Source organism: Bicyclus anynana, chromosome 6, assembly GCF_947172395.1.
Source record: "Bicyclus anynana chromosome 6, ilBicAnyn1.1, whole genome shotgun sequence".
Taxonomy (NCBI): Eukaryota; Metazoa; Arthropoda; class Insecta; order Lepidoptera; family Nymphalidae; genus Bicyclus; species Bicyclus anynana.
Genome location: NC_069088.1, coordinates 15,880,427 through 15,906,884, shown reverse-complemented (window position 1 = coordinate 15,906,884; position 26,458 = coordinate 15,880,427). Strand labels below are relative to the sequence as shown.

The following is a 26,458-nucleotide window of genomic DNA, read 5'->3' as shown; positions in this document are numbered from 1 at the left end:
CATACATCGTTATGGGGTTTCTTGTTTACGTTTATGGAATTCGGATTTGGAATGGACTGTAGATTGAATTGAATTGAAGAGTGTTGCCAATGTCAATGAGTCAATTATTTCAAAATTCAATGTCATTGTCAAATGTGAAATATCAATTGTCAACGTTTAAAATGTCAAATGGTGTGGTCAATCAAAATTCAAATGTCAATTGTCAATTTAAAAATTTAAAATATTAAACCGCGACCGCCGGTGATGTGGAAAATAAAACAAAACAAAAATAATAATTTAGTATTGTAATTGTGACCTTTAAAACGATTAATTATATTACTGTCCTTTAATTGATTATATTCAATTTAAGTTGTTTTTTTGTTTCCAAACTTAAAAAAATTAAAAACTACATCTAAAGATGAAGGATCCACGCTCCGAATTATGTTCAAAATACATCAAAATATTCTTAGTTGTATCCTGTTATTGGTAAGAATCAATTAAGATTAATATTTGGGTATTCCCATTGCACAAACTTAGATCCCATCTTGTTCAAGGCATTATTAATCAATATTGACTATCATTGACATGGATTTTTTAAGTACCAATAGTTGTAATGTTTTATGTTATCACGTTCAATCGAATGTTATCTTTGCCTAATAGTTAAATGAGTAATTCCTGGAAGTAATTATTGGCAAACTTAGAGACTTGTTACAAAAAAAGATACTGATAAGTTCTTCACTTGCAAGGTTAAGAGTTTTTAGCTATACACTTTTTCCACATTTATCTTCCATAGTGGTATTTACTTTACTATAGTATTACAAGTGGAAGGTCTAGGTTTGATTCCTCGAGGATTTTTTGTGATATATTTCTTATCTTCTTCTAAAGCAAACCTCACTCTTGCTTTTCTCATTCTAAAATAAATTTACATTTCAGTATATTTGCAAATGTTATTCATTGTAATTTTCTATCACTTATCATTATCAGCCTGTTAACAGCCCTCTACCAATAGTGTATATCCTCTAGGAAAGGGAATATGTAACATATAGCCACCACTCTGCTCCAATGCAGGTTGGTGGGCTTAGGACCTGAAGCAAGGGGGTGTAACACCATGAACGCCCTAACCCTGAAAGAGAGAAAAAGTCAGTATCTCATATAGCCCGACCTACGATTCAAACCCAGGACCTTTTGATCTGAAACCTGAAAGGCTAGACTACCGAAACAGTCAAATTTTATCATCATCACCATATAATAGCATTTTAATATCATATAATAGCATTTTAATAGAGTTCCTTAATGACAAAGTTCCTTGGAGGCCGTTGGATCAGCTTCCACCTTCACACAGGAAGTAAAACTATAAGAAATTGTAATGTTGTCATAAATTGTAATTATAATATTATTGTATGATTTTTTTAAAATAGAGCAACTGTTGAGTTTCTTGCCGGTTTCTTCTCAGCAGAATCTGCCTTCCGAACCGGTGGTAGAATCTTCAATTTTCAATTCAATTCAATTTTCAATTCTTGAATCAAAAGTGCTTGTATACTGAGCCTACTTGAAATAAATGAATTTTTGATTTTTGATTTTGATTTTGAATATAACACTAATATTGTAAAGGCAGAAAGTGTTTTTGAATCTCGTTTGCAATACAACTACTGAACTGATATAGGTGAAATTTTGAAACGAGATAGACTGTACCCTGAATTAACACATGGGTACTTTTTATGTTTGAAAGATTCATGGTTCTTAAAAAAATTTTATTTCATTTGAGTTAAGTTGAAAGGATTAGTATAATAATAAGAGTGATAATAACGATTAATGTTAGTTTATTGAGATAAACTGAGTGAGAGATTTAGATTTACTGAGATACTTAAATTATAATTGCTTCAATTCAAAGCTTAACTACCAAACCAACTTTAATTTGAAAAATTCTTACCTTTGGAAAGCTATCAGCAACTAACATAAGCAAGAAGTGTATACATATATCTTAGCATTGATTCAATTTTTTATTAATTTTACAAGGTTTCACATAGTTAATTACTATGTGAAACCTTGTAATATTAGTGTCATTTAGGTTTTACTTGAGACAATCTGCGGCATGTGTTGTATAGACACATGACATTGTTTTAAGCATCATTGTTGATTGACAATTATTATCTGTTTGCAGGGTTGTATCAATAGCCACAGTATTTGTAAACAAAAGCCTGCTGAGCGGCCAATCAGTGAACTTGGAGGCTCCTTTGTTCATCACATGGTTTCAATGTGTCGTCTCATTTGTTATATGTTTCACTTTGAGCACTACTGGAGGTATAACTGGTGTGTTCAGCTTCCCCAAAGGTAGTCCTTGGTGCAAAGAAGTGGCAAGGAATGTGAGTACATATCTATACTAATATTATAAATGCGAAAGTAAGTCTGTCTAGAGCTGTGATAGCCCAGTGGATATGACCTCTGCCTCCGATTTCGTAGTGGGTTTGTATCCAGACCGGGGTATGCACCTCCAACTTTTCAGTTGTGTGCATTTTAAGAAATTAAATATCACGTGCCTCAAATGGTGAAGGAGAAACATCATGAGGAAACCTGCACACCAGAGAATTTTTTTAATTATCTGTGTGTGTGAAGTATGCTAGTCCGCATTGGGTCAGCGTGGTGGACCATTTGGCCTAACCCTTACTTATTCTGACAGGAGACTCGAGCTCAGCACTGAGCCGAATATGGGTTGATAATGATGAAGTCTATCTGTTACCTTTTCATGGCTAAACAGTTGAACCAATCAAAATGAATTTTGGTATTATGATAAATTGGACTTTACAGCAGAACATAGACTACTTTTTATCACGCGCGAACTGCGCGGGTGTGAAATCGTGCGTGCGGTGAAGACTACACGACCCCCGGGCCGCGCGGACTATTGGGAGTGCTACGAACGAAGTTCGTAAAGCTACAGCTAGTAGGTATCCACTAAGAACGGATTTTGCGATGGGGCTGTATTAAAGATGTCTAAGGGTGGACAAAGCCGCGGGCGTCCGCTAGCTTACCCATAATATCAAATATTTTTTCAAAAAATTTTTGACTTTCAGATCCTTTGGACATCCACTGTTTAACCATTAACATTTTACAAGTATTAACTAGGTCTTTAAAACTTGACTAATATTCTCCAACTAAACAAATATGTAAGACAGTAAATCAGCCAATCTAAAAACAACACAGGACCGCAACCTTGACTCTGGTGACTTTATCTCAAACTAAAAGGTTTTTGAGCTCTACATAAAAGTACATTAACTTTGTTTTAGGTGGTTCCTTTATCAATAATGTTTACATTGATGATAGCATTCAACAACCTCTGTCTCAAGTATGTGGGAGTGCCGTTCTACTTCATAGGCAGATCGCTCACTACGGTCTTCAATGTGGCACTCAGTTGGGTGCTGTTGAAACAGGCTACATCTATGAGATGCATGCTGTGCTGTGCTTGCATCATATTTGGATTCTACCTCGGAGTTGATCAGGAGAATGTGTTAGGTATTTGCTATGACTTTTTTACATTTACCTATATAAGCAGAAATTGACTATTTGAATCAAATTATCTAAAATACAGTGGGGGTAAAGAGCTGTGATAGCTCATTGGATATGATCTCTGTCTCCGATTCCGGAGGGTGTGGGTTCGAATCTGGTCTGGGGCATGCACCTCAACTTTTCAGTTGTGTACATTTTAAGAAATTAAATATCACTTGTCTCAATCGGTGAAGGAAAACATCGTGAGGAAACCTGCATACCAGAGAATTTCTTTATTCTCTGCGTGTGTGAAGTCTGCCAATCCGCATTGGGCCAGCGTGGTGGACTATTAGCCTAACCCCTCTCATTCTGAGAGGAGACTCGAGCTAAGCAGTGAGCCGTATATGGGTCGATAACGACAGTGTGGGTGTAAAAAAGTGCAGCAGAACAAAAAAAATTAATTTTTCGGAATCCCTTACTGCCTGCCTGTCCGCCTTTTCAAGGTAATCTCTGAACTACTAAATGGGTTTTAAGTTGGTTTTTTTTAGACAAAGTTTTCCTTCACCGTTTGAGACACGTGATATTTAATTTCTTAAAATGCACACTAAAGTTGGAGGTGCATGCCCCGGACCGGATTCGAACCCACACCCTCCAGAATCGGAGGCAGAGGAGATATCCACTGGGCTATCACGTTTCTCTAAAATAAATACGACAGGGACTTAAATAGGAAGATTTCAACTTTTGGGCGCACGCTTACTCCGGCGATAATTTACAGCGAGGCTAGTAGTATTTTTATTTCTAAAAATAATCTGAAAATGTAGTTTCTTTTTTCGTTTTCAGGGTCATTTTCCCTTCTCGGAACGGTATACGGCGTTGCCGGTTCCCTCATGCTGTCTCTTTACTCCATCTACACAAAGAAAGTGTTGCCAAGCGTCAACCAGGAGGTGTGGCTCCTGTCATATTACAACAACGCTTACTCCATCATAATATTCCTGCCCCTGATAGTGATGAACGGGGAGCTGAGCGTTTTGTGGAACTACAACAAATTTGGTAGCACTTTCTTCTGGATACAAATGATTATTGGTGGCGTTTGCGGATTTGCTATTGGATATGTGACTTCGCTGCAAATAAAGGTGAGGTTAAAAATTCAAATTTAGCATTTTCTTAAAGCTCAATTTATAAGTATTTTTTGAAATGTCATGTTATGTTATTATGGTGATAAGTGAAGTCGAAAACTAGATTTTTTTTAATGTTATGAGGGTTCTAAACATGCCCTGGTTCAAGAAGAGCCCACAAGAAACTGATAACTACTATGGGAGTAGGGTAGGATAGGGAAGAAGTGCACATAAGTGAAAACGAAGCTTAAACGAATCGAGCTTAAGCAATAAAAATAAAAATCACTCACATACAGCAGTGCAGCAGTGAGCCGAATATGGGTTGATAATTAATACGATAATTAAAAAACGATAGAATAACTAAATTCCACTTCTGATAATGCAGAAGCCATTTCCTCATTCAATAATTTCGGACAGAACCTGACATTAATCATCAGATCTGCCATTTGCACTAGGTTCACTTCGCATAACCTCACTAATCGTTAACACAGTTAACTACTCAGTCTTACTATTTATACTGATACTTATGATAGAGGAAACACCTCGAGTTGGTTCTGGCAAATACACAAAGTAACCAATTATTACCAAAATGACTTAATACAGTTCTACCCTCTAACTACAATACTGATCAAGGATAGCGCTGATACTATCAGATAGAAACCAGAATTAACCATCGTATGACAGGGAGGCAACCACGAGCGGATTTCAGACTTGCAACCGTTGGCAGTAGGGTTGAGGGGCCCCTTTACAACTATTTAACGCTCCCCTTCTCCGCTCGTGTTGGCCCCCAGCGAAGTTATTAACAATGCATAAATTTCAGGTGACGTCTCCCTTAACCCACAACATATCGGGCACGGCCAAAGCCTGCGCTCAGACAGTCATAGCAACCGAATGGTACAACGAGAGCAAGAACACCCTGTGGTGGTCGTCCAACATCATCGTGCTAGCGAGCAGCGCTATGTACGCGAGGTTCAAACAACTCGAAATGGAGGAGCAAGCCAAGAAACCCATACCTGAAGACCGTAAGAGCTTAGTATGACAATATTAAATAAACTAAATAATGATATGTTTAAAAATCCCAATATGTCATATTTGTGATCATATTGAGATAAGACTAAGAATATGTTATCTGTTATATTGTATGGTTTGCTAATTACTTGCACTAATCATCATTATAAGTCATTATTAACAATCCATATTCAGCTCACTGTTGAGCACGAGGCGTCATTCATGTAGAGAATTAAGAAAATTCTCAGGTATGCAGGTTTCCCCACTATGTATTTCCTTCACCGTTTGAGATACGTGATATTTAATTTCTTAAAATGCATATAACTGAAAAGTTGCCTATCCCGGGCCGGATTCGAACCTACACCCTCAGAATTGAAAGCAGTGTTCATATCCACTGTGCTATCACGTTTCTATCATCATTATCATTATTGCCAGCTAATGGATATCCACTGATTTTTTCTTCTTTGGGGAACCTAAACATCCCCATTGACTTTTGCCAGCCGACAAAGCTTGCTTAGACTAAAATAACCTCCCCATATCTGCCTGGTTAGTTGTTTGGCATTTGTCATCAATTATTTTGGCCTATCCTTCTTTTTGACCCGGTCATCTTCAGGAAGGAGGAACTTTGAACTTCCAAACAGCACAGTTTTGAACCGCCACCTTTCAGCGGCTTTGACCTTGTCCAGAAGGGGCGAATTCGTCGCGAATCATATCACGCTCAATTCATACGCGCGTTGTCGAAGTACTAAACATCAATACATCGCGTCCACAAGCATCGCGCGAAATGAAAATACGCGCGTAAATCGCGTGCACTACGCCAGACTCTCGACTCGCGCGTCGAGATACTTGGGACGCCTGTTGCGTCCAGTTAACGCGCAAACTCTAGAGCGAGTGCATGATCAACTCCATGATTCGTACTGAATTCCTCCCCAAATGTTCGCGCGTTGGTACGCGCCTTGTGGACTCAACGGTCGAGCGTAATTCGCACGAGAGAATCGCGGCGAATTCGCCATTTCTGGACTGAGCCTTTCTTCAACCAGCTTAATGTTGTTAGTTTAACTAGTGAGACCGACACTACGCTTTCTACATCCTAATTGTAAAGTACTAGATCATCATTAACAACCCATATTCGGCTCACTGTTGAGCACGCGTCTTCTCTCAAAATGACAATGGTTAGTAGGCCTTCCACCACGTCGTCCCAATGCAGATTGGCAGACTTCACCAACATAGAGAATTACGAAAATTCTCAGGTATGCAGGTTTACTCACGTTTTTGTTTGTTGTCTGCCACTGAAAAGTTGGATGTGCCCCGGAGTAGATTCGAATCTACGCCCTCCGAATCGAAGGCAAAGGTCATATCCACTGGGCTATCATGTCTCTTCAGTACTAGATACCATTACCTATCATAGACCATATTTGAAACATATCCTTCAATGCTCCAATCATGTCAAGCCTCATCTTCAATCCCACCCTCCTGTAATTACACCAGCAACCATATTTTACAGAATAAAACGCGATTTGGTTTAATATGGAAGTAAGTACTTAATTTTAACACCAAATAAATATGAGAAAGTTGATAATGAAAAGTGCTATTGTTAATTCTTAAACACAAAATTAGTAGAATTTTAACAATTGTCGGCTAAGATAAACATAGCATATTATAGTTGAGAATAGTATTATGAACATACCATAATTAACAATTACTTAATGATAATTGTTTCCCAATTATTATAGTTGGATTAAAAAAAAACAGGTTGTGTAGTATTCACATTAAATTGATTGTATTATAATTTATGTTGTACATATCTTACTTGCATTTAAATAAGTATTAACAATTTTATATAATAATCAATTTGATTGAACCCATTTCAAATATCTAATAGAAAGGTTCATGATCATGTATTACACACGTGTAAATACAGTGTAAAATATATACTCAGAGGCATAATTATCCGCCCACTTTAATATACTCGCGTCATATTAAAGAGGGCGGATAATTGTGCCTCTGGTTATATAAGGATCGGGTGCAATGCGTAATTGCTCTTAAAGGATGTTATTATAATCGACAGATAAAATTATTAGCTGTTTCTATTTCGACGTTTCATGCCACTTTGTTACTATTTTGGTAAGCCCCTTTTATTATAGATTAAGTTGCAATTTTAAACCAAAGTTTTAATAAAAACAAAAACACCTGATGTTTTTATGTTGTTATTTATATTATATGGTTTCTTGACTTTATAGTAATTAAGGTTATAGTTATTATTTATATACATTATTAAAATATGTTATTTTTAGGTAATTATATAATATTATTATTATGTTAGCTATGTATTATTTATCGTATTTACGGAATTTTACTGAATTCCATAGGAATAGTACTTACTAAATGGTGACGTTTCTTATCGATTCAAAATGTTGACATAGTAATATACTCAAAGGCACAATTATCCGCCCACTTTAATACAATCGCGTCATATTAAAGTGGGCGGATAATTGTGCCTCTGAGTATATTTTGTTTTGTCACTAAATTGTGACATTCCGTATTCATTAAGGTATATTCCGTGTGTATGTCCGTTATACATATAAAAAACAGTGCCGGATTAACCACTTTAATTGTAGCAATATACTAGGCCGCACTCAAAGAATGGTCCTGCTTATCCGAATCAGCGAGTTTTTGACGTTATAAGATGTGGTGTATGAAAATTAATTTTCTTGACACCTCAACACATACGTTTACACATCATATATGCAAAAAAACACTGCCTATAAAAAATGTATAAAAAAAATTACAAGGCCACTATATTAAAAAAGAAATATTATACACTACAGTACTACTACTAATTACAAATGATGGTAGAAAACGCATGTCATTTCATAACTAATTATAATTATTATTAGGTGTGAAATGACTAGCGATTTATGGTCTTATTTTGAATTTGTTTGTTGGTAAACAGTACACATTGAGTAAGGCTATACTATACTTTGAATAATTTGTATGTTTAGTGCCTGCCCAAGTTTAACACCTCGTGCACGCCACTTTTCACATTTTGATTCTTGTGACTGTGTTAATGCAACATGACAGTTGTTAGTTTTTTTTTGTAATACAGAAGCACAGCCTCTTGTGTTTTTTTATTCCATTCAAAGTAATTCATAATAATATTATAAACGCGAAGGTCTGTCTGTATGTCTGTTACCTCTTTACGGATAAAACAATTATTAATGTTACTATGGTTTGATTGGTTAATCCAACACTGTAAAAATACATATCACAAGCACGGTACTGGCGGAAAATACTGTAAAAATAATAATCATTTAGGATCTATATGCTGTCTAAGCAATCTAGACAATTTCTGTCTAACGTGTGTATATTTTGCTTCTAAATGTAGATTGTCAGATTCTTCATCATCCAAAATGTGATTGTATAGTTCGATGCCATATATTTCGTCCCAGTTCCTAGTGAATTGTGTGTTATTAAATGATATCCATTCCGTGTATCTATATCTTTTTGTTCTTATACTGTAACCCATTATTTTGATATGCTTTAACCTCGGTTTGTCTGAATTAATTGTCGGGTACACTCCTGGTCTTGGGTATTGGGATATAGCGAAAGATTTGTTAACTGTTGAAGCATTGTTTCTCATTAAGCTTACTAAACTCGTGCCATCGAAACACAATGTCGATTTATCATTAAATCCCCTGCATTTATGTGTTGGTATTGTTAATCCCACGATGTCCACTAATGTCGGGAAAATGTCAAGTAGTTCAACGGGGGTAGTTATAGATTTTGGATGGAATCCTGGAATTCGGAATATCAATGGCACTTTCAAAGCCACGTCGAAGTTGCTGTATTTAGCCCAGAGGCCATTTTCTCCTAATGACCAACCTGGAATTTAACACAGACTGTAATTTCTAATTAAAAACAAATGTACACATTCCTATTATTTACATGATCTGAGTTACTGAGACACCGCACAAATAAAACTAGCAAAAAAAAAAACAAAAAAAAGCTTAGAAAGCTGACATTTGGAACATAGTTTTATTTTATAAAACAAGGACGAATCGGACCGTGGGTAGAGTGCGCGCGACTGGCGGCGCAATTATGTTGCCAGCTTTAGTGATCTTTTTTATCAGCCAAGAGATAGATAGAAGAGAATATAGGACAAGATGGTGGCACTTTTGATTAGATCCGATTTTGGCCACGCGCAAATTTATCTTGCGCGCACAATAGTTACCTTTTTAGTTGAAACTAAGGTTATGAGCAGTGGCGAATTTATCCAAACACTCAATAGGTCCTAAGATGTTAGGGGCGACCATTCGTGAAAAAAAAATATAGGAATAATCAATGAAAAATTACCAATTACAATAATTTTGAATTTTAAACTTTCTTTTTTCTTAAAACTTGAAACTGTGCAATTTAAAATGTTCTTGATCTTACTTACCATGGTCGCTGGTAAGGACAACAATAGTGTCGTTATCTACATGCCCCATCAGCTGTCCTATAAGGTCATCTACATACAAAGACGCTGCATAGTAACTCTGTCTGATCTTTAGCGACCATTTTGTAGGCATAGTTCCGAATGGGAACGATATATTGAGCGCTTTTATGTCGTCTCTATGGCGCACGTCGGACCATGGGTGCCATGCCACTAGGGGCATTTCGATGGGCATGTATGGTTTATTGGGCGGGGTTACATTACTGAGTGGAACTCTCTCTGAAAATACGATGGATAAGTTTCATTAGTTACTAGAGTTTGGAACCCCTCTATAATAAGGAGGGAGTCCTTTGTGTTGTGTTAATATGACAATAGTGTTAACAATAACAAGAGAATACCAAAATTCAACAAACAATAAATTACAAGCAAGTAAAATACATGGTAAAAACTTACTGAGATATTGGTGGGGGTATTTTAAAGGAATATGCGGCTTATGAAATCCGACCGCTAGTAAAAATGGTTTGCTCCTGTTTCTTTGGTTTAAAATATCAATAGAATATTTCAAGGTTTCTATATCAGGTAATGTACTTCCCGGTTGAGTTTTAACAGTTATGGGACATATTAGATTCTTTTGCAGTCTCTTTGTTTTTTTATCCTTGCATACTGCAGAATTCTTATACTTTTCTGAAGGAGGGTGATACGGAATATATGTCCAGCTGTACGGATAGTCGTCCGTAAAATTAGAGCTTTTCCCTGGATGAAAAACTTTTCCGACAGAGTAAGTATCGTAACCGAACTCTTTGAATATTTGGGGCATTGTGGAAAAGTTGCCAACGTCACGCCAATAGCTGTAGAAATCGTAAAGATGTAACGCATCAGGTCGACGGCCTGTTAATATGGAATTTCTACTCGGAGCGCATAGTGATTGCTGAGGAAAGAATATTTTACATAATTAAGTCATACTTGGTCTGAGAGTCAATCAAGTCCAAGTAAAAAATGTAGTTTACCTGTGCAAAAGCATTACGAAATTGAATGCTTTCTCGCGCCAATTTTTGAATATTTGGTAAGTACACTTCCTTTTCCGTCAGATGTCGCATGTCGTCAACAAAAATAATCAACACATTGCTTTTATTTATTGAATTATTTGTCAGTGTAATCGAATAAACAATGTCAACACAAAACAATACTTTTAAAAATATTAGCATATTCATATTTTATTAATATTTTCTTTTATATAATGATTCCAATGACATTACTTAATAAAAAAGTTGGTGTTTTTTACTGTACCATAGATTGTCATGAAAAATATTATGATAAAATAGTATAGATAACAAATCTTTATTATTTCAGTGTTCACAGAAAAATTGTATTATTTTATTATAGCTTCTCAGTATTTTAAATAAATCCGTTTATTGTGTAAAATAAAAAGTCTTTAAAAGCTTTTATTTATTAATTAATAATCTGTCAACTTAGCACACATCGAAAGTCATATGGTTCGATTTCTATAGACGAACACGCACACTAGTAAACAAGTGGATTGATTGCCCACTGTACGCGAGTGTCATTCAAACAAAAGTTCAAAACATCTGTTGTATGTTGTTGTTTGTATTTTTAAATATAATATAAATTCTGCTTAAATAATATAATTTAAAAAGCATTTTTTACCCAAATTAAAGTGTGTGTTTGAGTGCGTGCCGCAATATTTTTCTTATTGTTGTGACGTCATTGTTTTCGACTGCCAGTAAAAACGACGCAATTGCACCATTTAATTGAAATGGAATTAAAATGAGCTATATATTTTTAAACAAGGTAAGTTTTATTAGATATTTACACTACGATTTGTTTATAGTATAAAATATTTATTTGAGAAAGGTGTCGATCGATCGATTTGTCAAAAGGTTGCTCGCATCGATTTCCTTTGTCCTATTATAGGTCCTTAAGGGTTGCCTTGCCTTGCTTTTGCATACGAATAAATGATTGTGTACCGTATATATGAACAGGTATAGATGAATTTAAGTATAATAGGTATTTCTCTTTAATAAAATTCTCCATAAAAAGTCCGTAGGTATTTACAGTGCTCGTTTGTTTATTTTCCGTAATTATGTAATCTGCCCACACAATTTGACAGTGTTTTGTTTTCATTAGTATCGAACGTAAATTATTCTGCAGATGTTTCACATCTGTTTTAATAACACAGAGCCAAATTCCATTTTTAAATTAAGTAGTTTAATTTGTTGAGTATTGTGTATTAAACAATGACTGTAAATTCAAAAACAGATATAAATTTCACCATGCATAATTTTTTTCTTTTATAAAAAAAAAAGTTATGCATATGCATAATTTTTTTCTTTTTGGTAAATAAAAAAGTTACTCTTTGATCAACTTACTTAACTTTTTTATTTACCACATAAAAAGTCTCAATTTAGTGCATATGTGTAAGCTCTGTAACTAGGAGATCCGGGGTTTGAATGTCTGATTCTAAACACTGTTTTAACACTGTCTAAGGTCCAGACCTTAGTGGTTGTAGACTGGTTACCACTTTATTGGTGGAGACTGCAGACTCAAGACAGGTAGAAATAGGTTTTATGAAAGTCAGTAAAATAAAATGTTATGCAAATGTAAGTATTAAAATTACTAAAGCTGGTACTACATGAACAGACATCACTGGCCTATTGAGTGGTGGGTGAGATGGCTTTGTGATAGTTGTCTGGCCACTCAAGTATTGTGTTTCTGACAAGTGGTTGATGTAACATGAGAGAGAGAGATGAAAAAACGAGCTAATTGTACATTGAAAATGTTTGTCCCATTCACACAACCTTGTCAGAAATGCAACCTCTGAGCGGGTAGACTATATCACATTTATACAATGATGTTTTTCATAGTTAATTTGTAGTTGTAACAAGAAGTATGTGTAAGCTATCGCTGCTGAGTCAATATAGTATCTATCATTTATTTATGTGTCCCTTTTAAAATTTTTAACAATGTTAATACAAAATATAAAACAAACACTATTAAAAAATTTATAAAAAAGTCAACTGCCGGCTGTGGGACATTTGAGTGCCTAAGCAACAGGCAGTCAGGACTCCAGAGTTTTTAACCTCCTTACAATAAGGGTTGTCTCAAGATCACTGCTTTCTGTATCTGACCCTTGATCCAGCAATTAAGAAAATGTTGGTCAAAGCTTTTCGCTGTAAGACTAATAATAGCTGACTCAACTTTCCACATGACGGTAATCTCTCTATTATCTTTGTAACCTATGAAAAAGTAAAGCTATTCATAAAAATGGCATAAAAGTAAATGATTGATATTCATAGCAACAGGTCTAACAAAGTCAATTTTTACTATAGGCAAATAAAAGATTTTTCAACTTCTATAATAGTTTTGTGGTAAAACTTAACACTAGTACAACATTTTGTAAGAATAAATATTATTTGTCATAATTCATAATCAACTCCTAGGTCCTTAGTTTTTGCTGAAACAAATATTTGAACACATAATTACCCAAGTTATACTATTCTAGCTGATTTTAGCTAAGTTCCCATTCTGTAGGAATACAGGAGTAATATATAGCCTATAGCCTTCCTTGATAAATGGGCTATCTTACACTGAGAGAACTTTTAAAATCGGACCCGTAGTTCCTGAGATTAGTTAGTTCAAACAAAGGAAAATACAAGCTCTTCAGCTTTATAATATTGGTATAGATTATCAGTTTTTTGCCAGTAAAAATGACTCAAATGGTGCAACCAAAAAAAATGGTGCAACCATTTAATTGAAATGGAATTAAAATGAGCTATATATTTTTAAACAAGGTAAGTTTTATTAGATATTCACACTGGGATTTGTTTGTAGTATAAAATATTTATTTGAGAAAGGTGTGGATCGATCGATTTGTCAAAAGGTTGCTCGCATTGATTATTTATTATGTATATATTGGTATAGATTATCAGTTTTTTGAAATATCTAAGTTTACAAGTCTTTTTTATTTCTGTTTGTGGTAAACTCAAAACTACTGATGCAGTTCTCACTAAGAGATAGAGCGATTCATTAAAAAGGTATAGTTATAATGTCAAGGTTTTGTGTAAATTACACAGTAATCATTGAAAGTGTCCAATAAAGTGAAACTTTTAGAAAAATAGTATGAACGGTTCATATAATTTGTTTACTGCCTCATTGGTCCTGTGGTTAGCTGGTTCTGCTACTGACAATGAGGTCGAGGGTTTGAATCCCGGGTCAGACCAACAAAAAAGAAATAAGTTATTGGGATTTTTCTTACAAGAAAAATCTTAATAGCAACCTGGAGTTGGGACGTTGGTGGTACTAGTACACCCCGTGCCTCAGAGAGCACGTCAAGCCGTCGGTCCTGCGCCTAATTTCTCACCGGTCGTGTCGGTTTGCCGTCCCATCGGATTTCGAGAGTGAGGGAAGAGAGAGTGCACCTGTGCTTGCATACACACTTGTGCACTATAACATCTCCTGCGTACATGGTTAATCTCATGAGATTAGCCACCGTGACCGAAAAGTGGGTTGGGAGCATATTATTATTACTATTATAATTTGTTACAGAGGCTAGTGTCAAGTGAACAGAATGTCGGCGGAGTCGCCGCGGCACGCGCGCGCGGGCGGGCCCCTCACGGTGCCGTCGCAGCCGCCCAGCGACCGCAGCATCATCGACGCGGTGTCCGGCTTCATCAACGACGTCACGCTCTCTTCTTCATCCACTGTTGATCCTAAGGACGTTATACAGTGGGCGAGGTATGTTATATAAACCAAACAAAATTGCTTAAAGTAAAAACATAGTATGGAGAATTATTATACTGTAGAAAACTTAGGGGAAGCTAGGTCTTAGCATGTTATATTAACATTTTTGGGAAATAGATTGGTATTTTTTTATATGACCAATATACCTATTCCCCAAGTTAGAAAAGACAGACTGTGATTACGAGTGGGTTTGACAACAGTCCAGAGAGCGGATATCATGACCTTTCGGCTTAGTCTAATTAAAGAAGGACCTGCCTCCGCTAGACATAACTTTTCTGTTAAAGTATATGATCAACAATTTTATGTGATTATAAAAACTGTCTATAGAATCAATGTTTCATAGTTGTAATTGTGTTTGTTGGTTCCGTGCTCTGTAGCTAAATACCTCTTTGTGTAGTTGAATGTTGTAAAAACAGTCAAGAACTTCTAGTTTAGTATAAGATATATACCTAATCTAAGCTCATTTTCCTCAAAAAATGACAGACAATTTTATTCATGAATTTGGGTGTTAGTCCTTACGTAATTAGTCTGAGCCTCTCAGTGATGAGTGTGGCCCCTAAATACAGTATAGCTATTGATGCTTCTTCAGACGTTATTTGATTTATTGCATACATTGTTCTTTGAACAGGTTCGAAACAGCCGATATAAATGAACCTACACCTGAAGGAGACATAGACAATGACGTCCCGCCACTACTGCTCATCCTGGGCTACGGCTCTGGCGTGCAAGTGTGGCTCATCCCGCCCACCGGGGAGGCTCAGGAGGTGCTCTCCTGGCGCCAAGGCACTGTGAGGGTGCTCCGTATACTGCCCACTCCGCAGCACGGCGACTGCTTTGCATCGAAGAGGCCCCTCATAGCCTTGTGTGACTCGGCCAGCCCTGGCCCGGCTTTCTGCTCGCTCAGTTTTATATCCATTAGGGGTGGAGAACAGGTGAGTTCCATCATCATATGTGGATCCTCTAGGCTTTGCTGCTTTTAGGAGACAGAATATTGAGTTTATACTTCCCATGTTCTCCAATGGTTTGTGGGTGTTTCAATCTGTAACAATCACTGTCAGATGATGTTAATGATAATGGTTTTGAATGCTCTAACGGCCGTTTTCAATAACCTATCCAAGATTACGGATAGATCTATCCTACCTATCTCTATCCTCGATTATCAACAGTCAAACTATCTTTACATATTCAAACTATCTGTCAGTAATTCATTTCATTTAGTTGTCCCTTCATTTCTCCCATTAAGAGTATATTAACAAAGAAAAGTTCAGTATTTCATAGCCCAACCCAGGACTCGACTCCAGGACCTCATAATTTGAAAACCACTAGATCAAACAAGCAGTTATAACTATACTCAGAGGCACAATTATCCGCCCACTTTAATATGTATTATATTAAATATACTTGCGTATATCAAAGTGGGCGGATAATTGTGCCTCTGATTATATTTAAGCACCACTACTTATATAATATTTTGAGAATCTTTATTTTTAGGTGAAAAGCATCAAATTCAAGAACCCAATACTAGATGTGTTGGCAAACAAGCGTTCTGTGGTGGTATCTTTCTCTGAACGCTTTGCTGTCTTCGATGCGGCCACTTTAGAGGACAGACTGGCGATTACCACTTGCTTCCCCTGCCCATGCCCCCTGGGGGGTAATTCCCCCATCAACCCCCTGACTTTGGGGGACCGCTGGCTCGCGTACGCCGATAAGAAGTTGAATCCATCGAAACGAAGCAGTGGGGGATGTGAAAGTGAGTAATCTCTTATATCATTATTTCGTATAACTTTGCTTGAAGCCAATTTTTTTTATTCTTTACATGTTAGCCCTTGACTGCAATCTCACCTGATGGTAAGTGATGGAAGCGGGCTAACTTGTTAAGCGTATATGTATTCTGTGGCTAGTATAAAAATCCACACCCATTTCGGTTTCTACTCGTCATCGTACCGATACACAAAATCGCTTCGCGGTACGTCTTTGCCAGTAGGGTGGTAACTAGACGAAGCCTGTCGCACAACAATACTATTTCTATAAATGCTAACGCCTCGAAAACTAAAAAAATGTTTGGGGATATCATTATCGATAGGTCACGTGATCAATCTATCAATAGGATATGCCATTGCCATACATATTTTTGTTTAAGAAGCGTTAGCGTTTGTAGAAAGATAAATTGATGTGTTTGTGTATCTCGGCTAGGCCATAATGTCCTATCTTCTTCCTTATCGATACTCTTTCTACAATCGCAAATGCCTTGTAAATTAAAAAAAGTATTGGAATGATAAAAAATGTATGGGAATGACCTATTGATAATGAATATCATTCTACTGTATTTGTTTATGTATCTGTTTTATTTGGGCTTACTGTGTTTAGAAGAGAGTTTTATTTTTAACCGACTTCAAAAAAGGAGTAGGTTATCAATTCGTCGGAATCTTTTAACTTAACAATTTTTTTAATAAATTCATAGTTACCTTTTAGTTTCATATAATGTTTCCTTTGTTATTTATTATTTATATCATTATTTATAATTATATAATTAATGTATGTAATTTTTGTATCAATAATTGCCTAGTACTAATTATTAAATTTAAATAAATAGTCATTAATTGTTGTGAACACGTGCAACTCATGATAATGTTCATATGAGATTGTGTTCGTACCTATTACAATATTATGGTGAAATATATACCTTACCATATCAAAATGTTGTGAAATGTAATAAAAACCATCATGAAAACTGTCCATATTCTTTTTATAAATTTACATTACATTTTACATTAAAATAACGAAAGAAATAAAGAGTAAAGTAAAAAAATATATAACCAGTTTAAAATCGTCATATTTTTTAAAAATATCAAAGAAATTAAAATAGTCCTACTAACACATAATTTATTAAAAAAAATGCATATTATATGTTAATATGTACGTAAAACCTTCCGACATTTAAGTGGGAGTAGAATGCATAAGGTTCGGTATTGTTAATTTACTATTGTGTTTACTATAGTAAAAGATAATTGCTTGCGAAAATACGGACATATATGAATGTGTTGGCTTTGTTTTTATCGATTGTCTGAATAGAGGCCAACAACTTGGACTGACCTTACGCTCGTTATTGCACTATTAGCGGTGCATTTTTAATGATTTTATATTCGCAAAACAACTGGCTTTAAACTTTTTTTCCTATTATACAGTAAGTAAACCACCAATATCTATAGGTAATTAGGTACGCAATATAATCGATACGATCTACTTAGTTATTTATCTACATAAATAATTACAGTATAGTAGGAAATAGTAGTCTGAGATGGATATGACGTTGCTCGATCTAGTGTTAGCTTGTGTTGACGCTAGGTGGCGCGACTTGTTTCGGTAAAGAGTAGGGAGTTAGAGAGGGGTAACGACGGTTGGCGGGAACGACAGCGTTCACAAGTGCGTGACTCCACTCAAGGTTATTCACTGCCATTCTAGGGTCTTATTTTGGTTACAGTTTGAAATGTTAATTAAGTTGTCCTGACAAATATTGTAAATCATAATCTTTGTTAGATTTTTTTCTTATTTTTGTAATGCGCTTCTGAGTCTGCTAAAAGTATGTAGTAAAAAATATATATTATGTAATGCTCATGTACTGCTCCACCCAGTTATATACTCAATGGATAATGTTACTAGGTACGCAAAACCATTTGAAACGTTCGTTACATTAGAGCCTTTATATATATACAGATACACTGTTTTTGTTTTATTTAAAAATACCAAATAGTTATGATTTTACATGCATTCAAAGTTCGCATAAATATCGACTCCCGCTAACGGTCGCGATATTGTACGTGACGTCATCACACAACATATGCTCTCTTTTGTAGGCAATTTCGTACTTCTGCCTTACTCGTAACTCGTAACTGCAAAAAGTTACATTTAGCTCCTGTCTGAAATTCTTTTTCTCAACCCAGTTGGTTACCGTCTGTTTAAATTCCCCACTTAAAAACGAATATATTCTACTAGCAGACGCCCGCTGCCGTAACATTGCATCTTACTCGGGTGAAGATGTACCTTTCTAATGGTAAAAAATCGTTCCCAGGCGAAGGTGTGACCAGCTACACGGCGACAGTTCTGCACGCAGCCAAGTCTCTGAGCAAGGGTCTGCGCGGGCTGGGGGAGAGCGTGGCTCACAGCCTGGCGGGCGGGCGCAGCACTTCGCAGTCGCCCTCGCCGCCGCACGCGGACATACAGCAGCCGGGAGTGGTCACTGTGTTGGACATTGAGGTACGAGTTACTTAAAGCTAGGTGTGTTTGAAGTTGTGACTGGAAGAAGTCGTATGAAGATTTTGGTGGCACGTTCTCGGGAAATTCTATGTCCAGCTGTTGTGTATAGGCAGATGACGGAGATGACTTTGCGTTATGCAATTCTATACAATTTAACTTTTTAAAGATCTTTCGAGAAAGCTATAGTCTCAAAGTGAAATATAAATTGAGGATACCTTTGCCGGATCTGAAAGGCTTTAACATTTAGTCGGTTTTCATGAACATTATTCATTGTAATAAGATGTATTTTTAACCCCCGACGCAAAATGAGGAGTGTTATAAGTTTGACGTGTCTGTCTGTCTGGCACTGTAGCTGCCTAACGGATGATGCGATTTCAATTTAGTTTTTTATTTGTACTAAAGGTGACTTATGGGCAAGTGTTCTTAGACATGTTTGATGAAAATGTGTTGAGCACTTTAAATGTTGTAGGTGTGAAAGGGGGACAGAATAACCGAATGTCCGCAAATATACCCGAATAGGGTCTCAAATGAAAGCGAATATGATGACTTAATCGAGTGTTTCATTCAAGGGTTTATGAATTAATAATTTTATGTTATTAATATCAAGGGTAACGAAGACGATGACAGCCAAGACTGCGAAGACCCGTGCGACCCTATCGTGGCTCACTTCGTGGCGCACTCGGAGGCCATCATCGCGCTGAAGTTCGACCCGAGCGGCATGCTGCTGGTGACGGCCGACCGGCGCGGGCACGACTTCCACGTGTTCCGCATCAACCCGCACCCCTGCGGGCCCAGCCTGGCGGCCGTGCACCACTTGTACATACTGCACAGGGGGGACACTACGGCTAAAGTGCAGGTAACTTATATCTTTATGTTGTTGGTTTGTCAGTCTTTGTGATTTTTTGGGGTCGGTCCTGTATGACTTTTTTTTTATGATTATATAATGCTGTTCAACAGTGGGTGTTACGAGTTCCTCGATTACAGATGGTATTAACATTCGTTATTTATATTATTGATAGTATAAATAAGAGGGTATTTGGTAACTTGAGCTAGGTTGTTTGTTAGGCAGCGTGGACACCGTCACGCTGCTAATCGCGGTAGTGATTTTGTGTTATAATGTTTTGTTGTAATTATTAATAATGTTTTGTGTTTTAATTATTGATAATGTTTAATGTTATGATTATTGATCATAAATTGTTTAGGTGGGTGTTGTTGGGAGGTGATTGTCAATGCATTCTAAAGGATTCCCTTAAACCTACACCCAAGGTCACAAGTCCTGGGACCTGCTCGAGGTGTTTCCTCTACTACAAAAGAATAGTACCTACAATCACTGTCGCACTCCTCCCTCAAGGCTTTGCCCCCTAGTCCGTAATTATGTTGTGTCTTCTACTGTCTTCTCCCGTAAAATGGGGCGGGGGTACGGGCCTCGGGGCATTCACCTCCTTGCCCAGGTATGTCACGGGGTAACTTTTTCCCCAGCTTGATTATAAAAATAATGAAATGTTGACAGGATATAGCAATATCTGGCGACTCGCGCTGGACGGCCATCTCTACGCTGCGCGGCACCACGCACGTGTTCGCCGTGAGCCCGTACGGCGGCGCGTGCGGCGTGCGCACGCACACGCAGCCGCGCGTCGTCAACCGCCTGTCGCGCTTCCACCGCTCCGCCGGCCTGCCCATACACGGCGCGCCCTGCGCTCATAGCCCGGTGGGTGTTTGTCTGTTCATCTCTCAGTACAGCTACATCTAGACACGCACGTGTTCGCCGTGAGCCCGTACGGCGGCGCGTGCGGCGTGCGCACGCACACGCAGTTCTATATTTTGTGCTACAGTCGAAAGTCAATGATAATAGTTAGTGTTTTCCACTTAACACAAGGTGGATCTTCTGACTGTCATTGATCACTGTAAATTATTAATTTTGTAAAGTACTTATATACCGTATATTTGGTTCAGGTGTGCGAAGGCATGGGCGCAGGCGCTTGGTTCCCTAACCCGCGCCTGCCGCCCTACCCGCAGCCCAACAGCAGTGCGCCGCTTGCGCAGCTGCGTCCCACGCACAAGCTCGCCACACACACCATCACCAGGACCAGCTCCGGTAAGTGTACTGTGTATGTTGCTCAATAGCTGAAAATTTACTGACACTGACAACACATTTCTTCAAACTTCAAAGGGGAATGCCTATCCCTGGCCCAGGCCTAGCCTAACCATCCGACAACTTACTTACATCTAAAAAAATTTTGATAATTCTACTTTAATAATGAAATTATTACTTTATCAAAAAAAGTTTGCCACACAAGTTTTTCAATTTGTCTTTAATTTGTCCACAATGGGGAGAAGCTGAGTTTTACGTGATTTTTCGAAGACTTAAGATTGATTTGTTTGTTCGTTTTCTTGTTTGTTAAGCTTATTGGTAACAGAAAAAAATAATACAAAAAAAAATTACAGCTTCAAATGTTACATCGGTTACACAAGCGAACATTTGATACACAAGCAAACATTTTGCCTTCGAAGAGTGATTAAAAAAAATTTCTTCAAAAAACATTGTTATTAAGCCAATTATTTAACCAGATCCTTATTTATACATCACATTATCAATTCCTTATAGGGGGGTATGCCTGGGTTGTCTGGGCCGACGTTGTATGGGCCGGTGGGCGTTCCCCTTTATCACCATGGTAATCTCTGCGTACAAGCAGTATTAGACCTTGTCCAGAAGGGGCGAATTCGTTGCGAATCGTATCGCGCGAATTCATACGCGCGTTGTCGAAGTACTAGACATCAATACATCTCGTCCACAAGCATCGTGCGAATTCAAAATACGCGCGTAAATCGCGTGCACTACGCCAGACTCTCGACGCGCGCGTGATTCGCGCGTATCGCGCGCGTCTCGAGATACTAGGGACGCCTTGTTGCGTCCAGTTAACGCGCGAACTCTAGAGCGAGTGCATGTTTAACTCCATGTTTCGTTCTGAATTTTTCCCCAAATGCTCGCGCGTTGGTACGCGCCTTGTGGACGCAACGGTCGCGCGTATTACGCGCGAGAGGATCGCGGCGAATTCGCTCTTTCTGGACTGAGCCTTACTATTCTCACACCCGCGACTGTCGCAGGTCGCCAGCGTCTGTCGTCGCTGTCGGAGGAGAGCGGGTCGGCGCCGCTGCTGGCGCGCGCGTGCTTTGGCGTCAACGGCATCACGGGGCGCGCGGCGTCCGTGCCGCTCTACCTCATGGCGGCCTCCGGGGCGCTGCTGCATCTGGCGCTGCACCCGCGCGCCGCACGCAGTTTGTGGCTTTTTTTTTTAATTTAATTTTTTATCCTACTAATATTATAAATGCGAAAATTTGTATGGATGCTTGTTACTCTTTAACACCGCCGCAACTACTTAACCGATTGGGCTGAAATTTAAAACGAATTTAGATGATACAATGGATACTATTGTCAGGTGTGGGTATGACCTCTCTGTGATGAATTTGACCCTTTAGAGTAATGCTTCAAAAAAGTTGTTATTGTTGAAAAACTCAATAATTGTGTGTATTTGTGCAATATTTTATTTCTGTATCTAATTACGAATCCCAATTTTAATCGATGCTTAATACTAGCGCCGGAGAATTGTCGTATTTACTAATCAATTTAAGCCTTTTCAATCCAATCCAAGTAGTCAAAACCACGAAATAGATATTTCCGGTTGCGCTGCTATCGGTTGACATTTCTCTTCACGAGATACGTCGTTTGGTCGTACGTTAGGCCTACAGTTTCATGGTATGTTCATAGATGTGCCGAAAGAGAAGATCAGCGACGAGTCCCCGATAGAGCTGGAGGTGGAGGCGATGGCGCAGTGGCCGCTGCAGCGCCCGCCGGCCGCCGCCGACCTGCTGGCGCCGCTGCCGCCCTCCAACCCGCTGCTGCAGCCGCTGAGTTGTCGGGTGAGTTATATACAACAGAGAACATCAGCGACGAGTCCCCGAGAGGCTAGTGTTTCATAATCACATTGAATAACGATTTAATGTTCCGAAATATACATTTTACTAGCAGCACCTCGAATACAATATAGCTTCCTGATAATTAATGTTTCCATCTGTGGAATAACTTTTTGACTTTATTTGTTACATACAAAAATTAAAATTTATAATGTTAGAGTAGTTATATTTTGTTTGCTGCCATTAGTTATCATACAGCGCTTGTTGCAGAGATGCGCGGACATGTGCATGAGCGAGGAGGAGCGCTGGCTGTCGCAGGTGGAGATAGTGACGCACGCGGGCCCGCACCGCCGCCTGTGGATGGGCCCGCAGTTCGTCTTCAAGACGTACAACAGCACTGGGTAAGTGATGTAATTATAGTAGGCGTATTGGACGTCCTCTGAGACGGTCATCATCATTTTACTGAAGGTCCCGTCAACCAGCAATGCCCGCAAGTTTAAGCTCTCAGAATCAGGGGAGATCTTCTTCATAATTAAGTCGTCGTCACGGAGCCCGCGGCTGCCAATAAATGTTCGCTGACTTCTGCCCTTGGCAGTTTGGATGACACAAAAATTGAACATTTTCAAAGGTAATAAAAAGTTATTGTAGCGACCCATCTCGATCAGTATGACACACCAGAACTGTCCATATGGTCGGGACGTAATGGCGTTTTACATTTATGCGCGTGTGTTGCGCGAGGAATTTTCTAAAGAATGGTGTGTCAGGGTCAAAACATTACGAGCATGTTCAACCGAACATTCCTCAGGTGTGTCGCTACACTTAATGTGACAGGACAATTTATGATCACCTCGAGCAGGTCCCAGGACGTGTGACCTTGGATGTAGGTTTAAGGGATCACCATAGAATGCATAAACACTCACCTCCCCTGCACCTCCCCACAGTAAACAATTTATGATTAATAATCACAACGTACATTATTGCGCGACTGGCAGCGTGACGGTGTTCGCGCTGCCTAACAAACAACTGAACTCAAGTCATCAAATACCCTCTTAAACAGTCCTAGGACTTGTTGTTACTACACTTATTGTTTGTTTAACGAAAGAGGACTTAGTTCGCTTGCAAGGCTTATTGTCGTGCACGTTGTTGCAGCTCGAACTCGTCGCTGTCGGAGGCGGAGGCGGTGGAGGTGGACACGAGCGCGGCGCGCGGTGCGGCTCGCTCCAACCCCGTCAACATGCCCGGCGCGCGCCCCGTCGTGCCCGTGCTCGTCGACTCCGGCTCGGCCAGTCAGTACACAGCCTTCACTGACCTATACTAGGCTCATTGTTGAGTCTCCTCTCAGAATGAATGGGGTTAGGTTAGGTTAGCTATGGTGGTACGAGTACCTCCGGGTGATAGATACGGGGAATCTGTCACCCACCGGAGATAAGTCCTCGAGTTGTTAACGCTTTCAGTGTTTCCTAAGCAATCTTAATAAAACAACAGGAGAGCTCGATTTACGAGTGCCGCTGGCTGGGTTGCGGTAGTTTACGAAATGTTCCCGTGGCTCAGTCATCAGGCGGCGAGTCGGAACACCGTGGGGTTTTAGTCGGTTGAAGTCCGACATAACCTTATTGCCTCCCCGTGGCGAGAAGGTATCCATGAAGATTTTTCCACGTAAAAAAAAAAGAAAAAAAAAGGTTAGCTATGGTGGTGACCCATTTTTTTTTACGTGGAAAAATCCTCATGGATACCTTCTCATCACGAGGAGGTTAGGGTTTGTCGGACTTCAATCGACTAACTACTGTTCCAACTCGTCACCTAATGACTGGGCCACGGGAATGGTTTCTTACGCGACCGCAACCTAGCCAGCGACACCCGAACATCAGGCTCTTCTTTGGTATTGTTGAAAGCGGGTACCGGGAACACTTAGCGTTACCAACTCGGGGACTTATCTCCGATGGGTGACAGATTCCCCGTATCTATCACCCAGAGGGCCTCGTTATGGAGGCAAATGACAGTCGTGAGCAAGCCGCCTGCCTCCGGCTCTTTTACGGCGGATAGGATGACAGTCCACATTGACCTCTCTCAACCTCGCCTCTTTCTGGGATATCACATAGGTTGTGATATCCCAGAAAGAAGGTGGTGATCCTGGCTCAATGCGGATTGTCAGACTTTGCACATTAAAAGAATTAAGATAACTTCGTGACCCTTTTTTAATATTTTTTTACGTGGGGAAATCCTGATGGATACCTTCCCGCCGCGGGGAAGCAAGAAAGTTACGTCGGAAAGTTTGTGACCCTGGTTTAATGCGGATTGTCAGACTTCACACACATAAAGAATTAAGACAATTCGCATGTACGCAGATTTCCTCAAGATGTTATTCCTTCACCGTTTGAGACACGTGATATTTAATTTCTTAAAAAGCACACACCTGAAAAGTTGGAGGTGCATGCCCAGTGGACCAGATACCTGCATCCTCCTAAACGAAAGAAGAGAACTTCCACTGGGCTATAACATACCAATACTCGTGGAAACCCTGAATCAGAGATGAAGCGTTCCATGGATTCACCATGAATGCCAGGTCCATAGTGTGGCTAAGTGGGAAACTCCGAGCTGAGCCTCTGACTTGTGACCAATGGGTGTGGGTAGGATCAAGGAGTCACACAAACCTCGTCCCACAAATATTTTCTAGAGGAATTAAACCCACCTTGGCCTTGGCCTTCGATGCAGAAGGCAGGGCCAATTTTAAAGATAAATATTTATATATGTATTTTCAGGTTCACTTGAACACTCCCCGTCCGACAGTTTCCGACGCAAATCTCTCTTGGCGGAGAGTGGTCGCGCCCCGTCCGTTTGCGACGTGCAGCTCAGAGAAGATCTCGCCGAGGCCATGAAGGAAGATCACGGTATGTTTGTCTTCTTATATGTATACTGTATATACTAAATGAAACATCAATGATTCGCATCTCCGAATATATGTTTATTACATACATATGTGTTTTTTACAACATTTATTCTGTTATCTAACATTACTAATTTCATTTTGAATCATTAATCATGTTTAACCAATGTAGTCATACTTTAATATGACAAATTAAAATATTACTTACAATAACCAAAGCTTGAAAATATTTGCTTAACGTCATGACCCCATGAGCGTAACATCGTAAACGGTGAAGTGACACAAGAGTGAAGCATTGCAAGTGGAGAAGTTACCGAAGAAAGCTTAATTAACACAGAACTTGAGAGGACGCGTCCGCGCGGCTCCTTCCTGAGGCACGTAAGTCCCGACGCGCCCTCTCATTCGGTACGGCCAGCTCTATACCGAAGCCAAAGGCACCGGACACATTTTTTTTTGGCTTTCGAATTAACTCGTCCACTACATTGCTTTTTTCTAAATCCATTTCGGGTCCACGCACGAACGCATTTCCCGGTGCGCCGCGACGTGCGAAGTCGCAAGTTAGAAAACCGCGCGTCGGCATCTAACTTACGACTCCGTACGCCTCGGTTTGTCGGATCGTTCGCACGTTGACTGGTG

At 39.0% G+C, this 26,458-nt stretch overlaps 3 protein-coding genes across 5 annotated transcripts in view; 2 read left to right on the top strand and 1 right to left on the bottom strand.

Moving 5' to 3' along the window:
- Window positions 1-190: 190 nt before the first annotated feature.
- Window positions 191-5,640, top strand: LOC112046679 (GDP-fucose transporter 1). The gene is made up of 5 exons (XM_024083403.2): window positions 191-465; window positions 2,141-2,342; window positions 3,261-3,486; window positions 4,300-4,592; window positions 5,395-5,640. The coding sequence occupies exons 1-5, from the start codon at window positions 398-400 to the stop codon at window positions 5,611-5,613; spliced, it is 1,008 nt and encodes a 335-aa protein (XP_023939171.1). The 5' UTR covers window positions 191-397; the 3' UTR covers window positions 5,614-5,640.
- Window positions 5,641-8,726: 3,086 nt separating this feature from the next.
- Window positions 8,727-11,282, bottom strand: LOC112046670 (iduronate 2-sulfatase). Its single transcript, XM_024083391.2, has 4 exons — window positions 11,022-11,282; window positions 10,468-10,942; window positions 10,021-10,293; window positions 8,727-9,464 (listed from the first exon to the last, which is right to left on the bottom strand). The coding sequence occupies exons 1-4, from the start codon at window positions 11,223-11,225 to the stop codon at window positions 8,890-8,892; spliced, it is 1,527 nt and encodes a 508-aa protein (XP_023939159.1). The 5' UTR covers window positions 11,226-11,282; the 3' UTR covers window positions 8,727-8,889.
- Window positions 11,283-11,523: 241 nt separating this feature from the next.
- LOC112046656 (breast carcinoma-amplified sequence 3 homolog) overlaps window positions 11,524-26,458 on the top strand; it is a 31,410-nt gene continuing 16,475 nt past the window's right edge. The window contains exons 1-13 of one of the 3 annotated variants that reach the window (XM_024083369.2): window positions 11,524-11,823; window positions 14,578-14,766; window positions 15,401-15,704; window positions 16,264-16,522; window positions 18,842-19,026; window positions 19,634-19,882; window positions 20,537-20,734; window positions 20,980-21,121; window positions 22,132-22,302; window positions 22,793-22,944; window positions 23,209-23,339; window positions 24,088-24,224; window positions 25,698-25,826. In XM_024083369.2, the coding sequence (XP_023939137.1) occupies window positions 14,600-14,766; window positions 15,401-15,704; window positions 16,264-16,522; window positions 18,842-19,026; window positions 19,634-19,882; window positions 20,537-20,734; window positions 20,980-21,121; window positions 22,132-22,302; window positions 22,793-22,944; window positions 23,209-23,339; window positions 24,088-24,224; window positions 25,698-25,826 (2,224 nt within the window). In that variant the 5' untranslated portion in view covers window positions 11,524-11,823; window positions 14,578-14,599. Of the gene's footprint in view, window positions 11,824-13,774; window positions 13,824-14,577; window positions 14,767-15,400; window positions 15,705-16,263; window positions 16,523-18,841; window positions 19,027-19,633; window positions 19,883-20,536; window positions 20,735-20,979; window positions 21,122-22,131; window positions 22,303-22,792; window positions 22,945-23,208; window positions 23,340-24,087; window positions 24,225-25,697; window positions 25,827-26,458 lie in introns of those variants that run through there. The other 2 variants (XM_052882247.1, XM_024083378.2) reach the window with 2 other exon arrangements.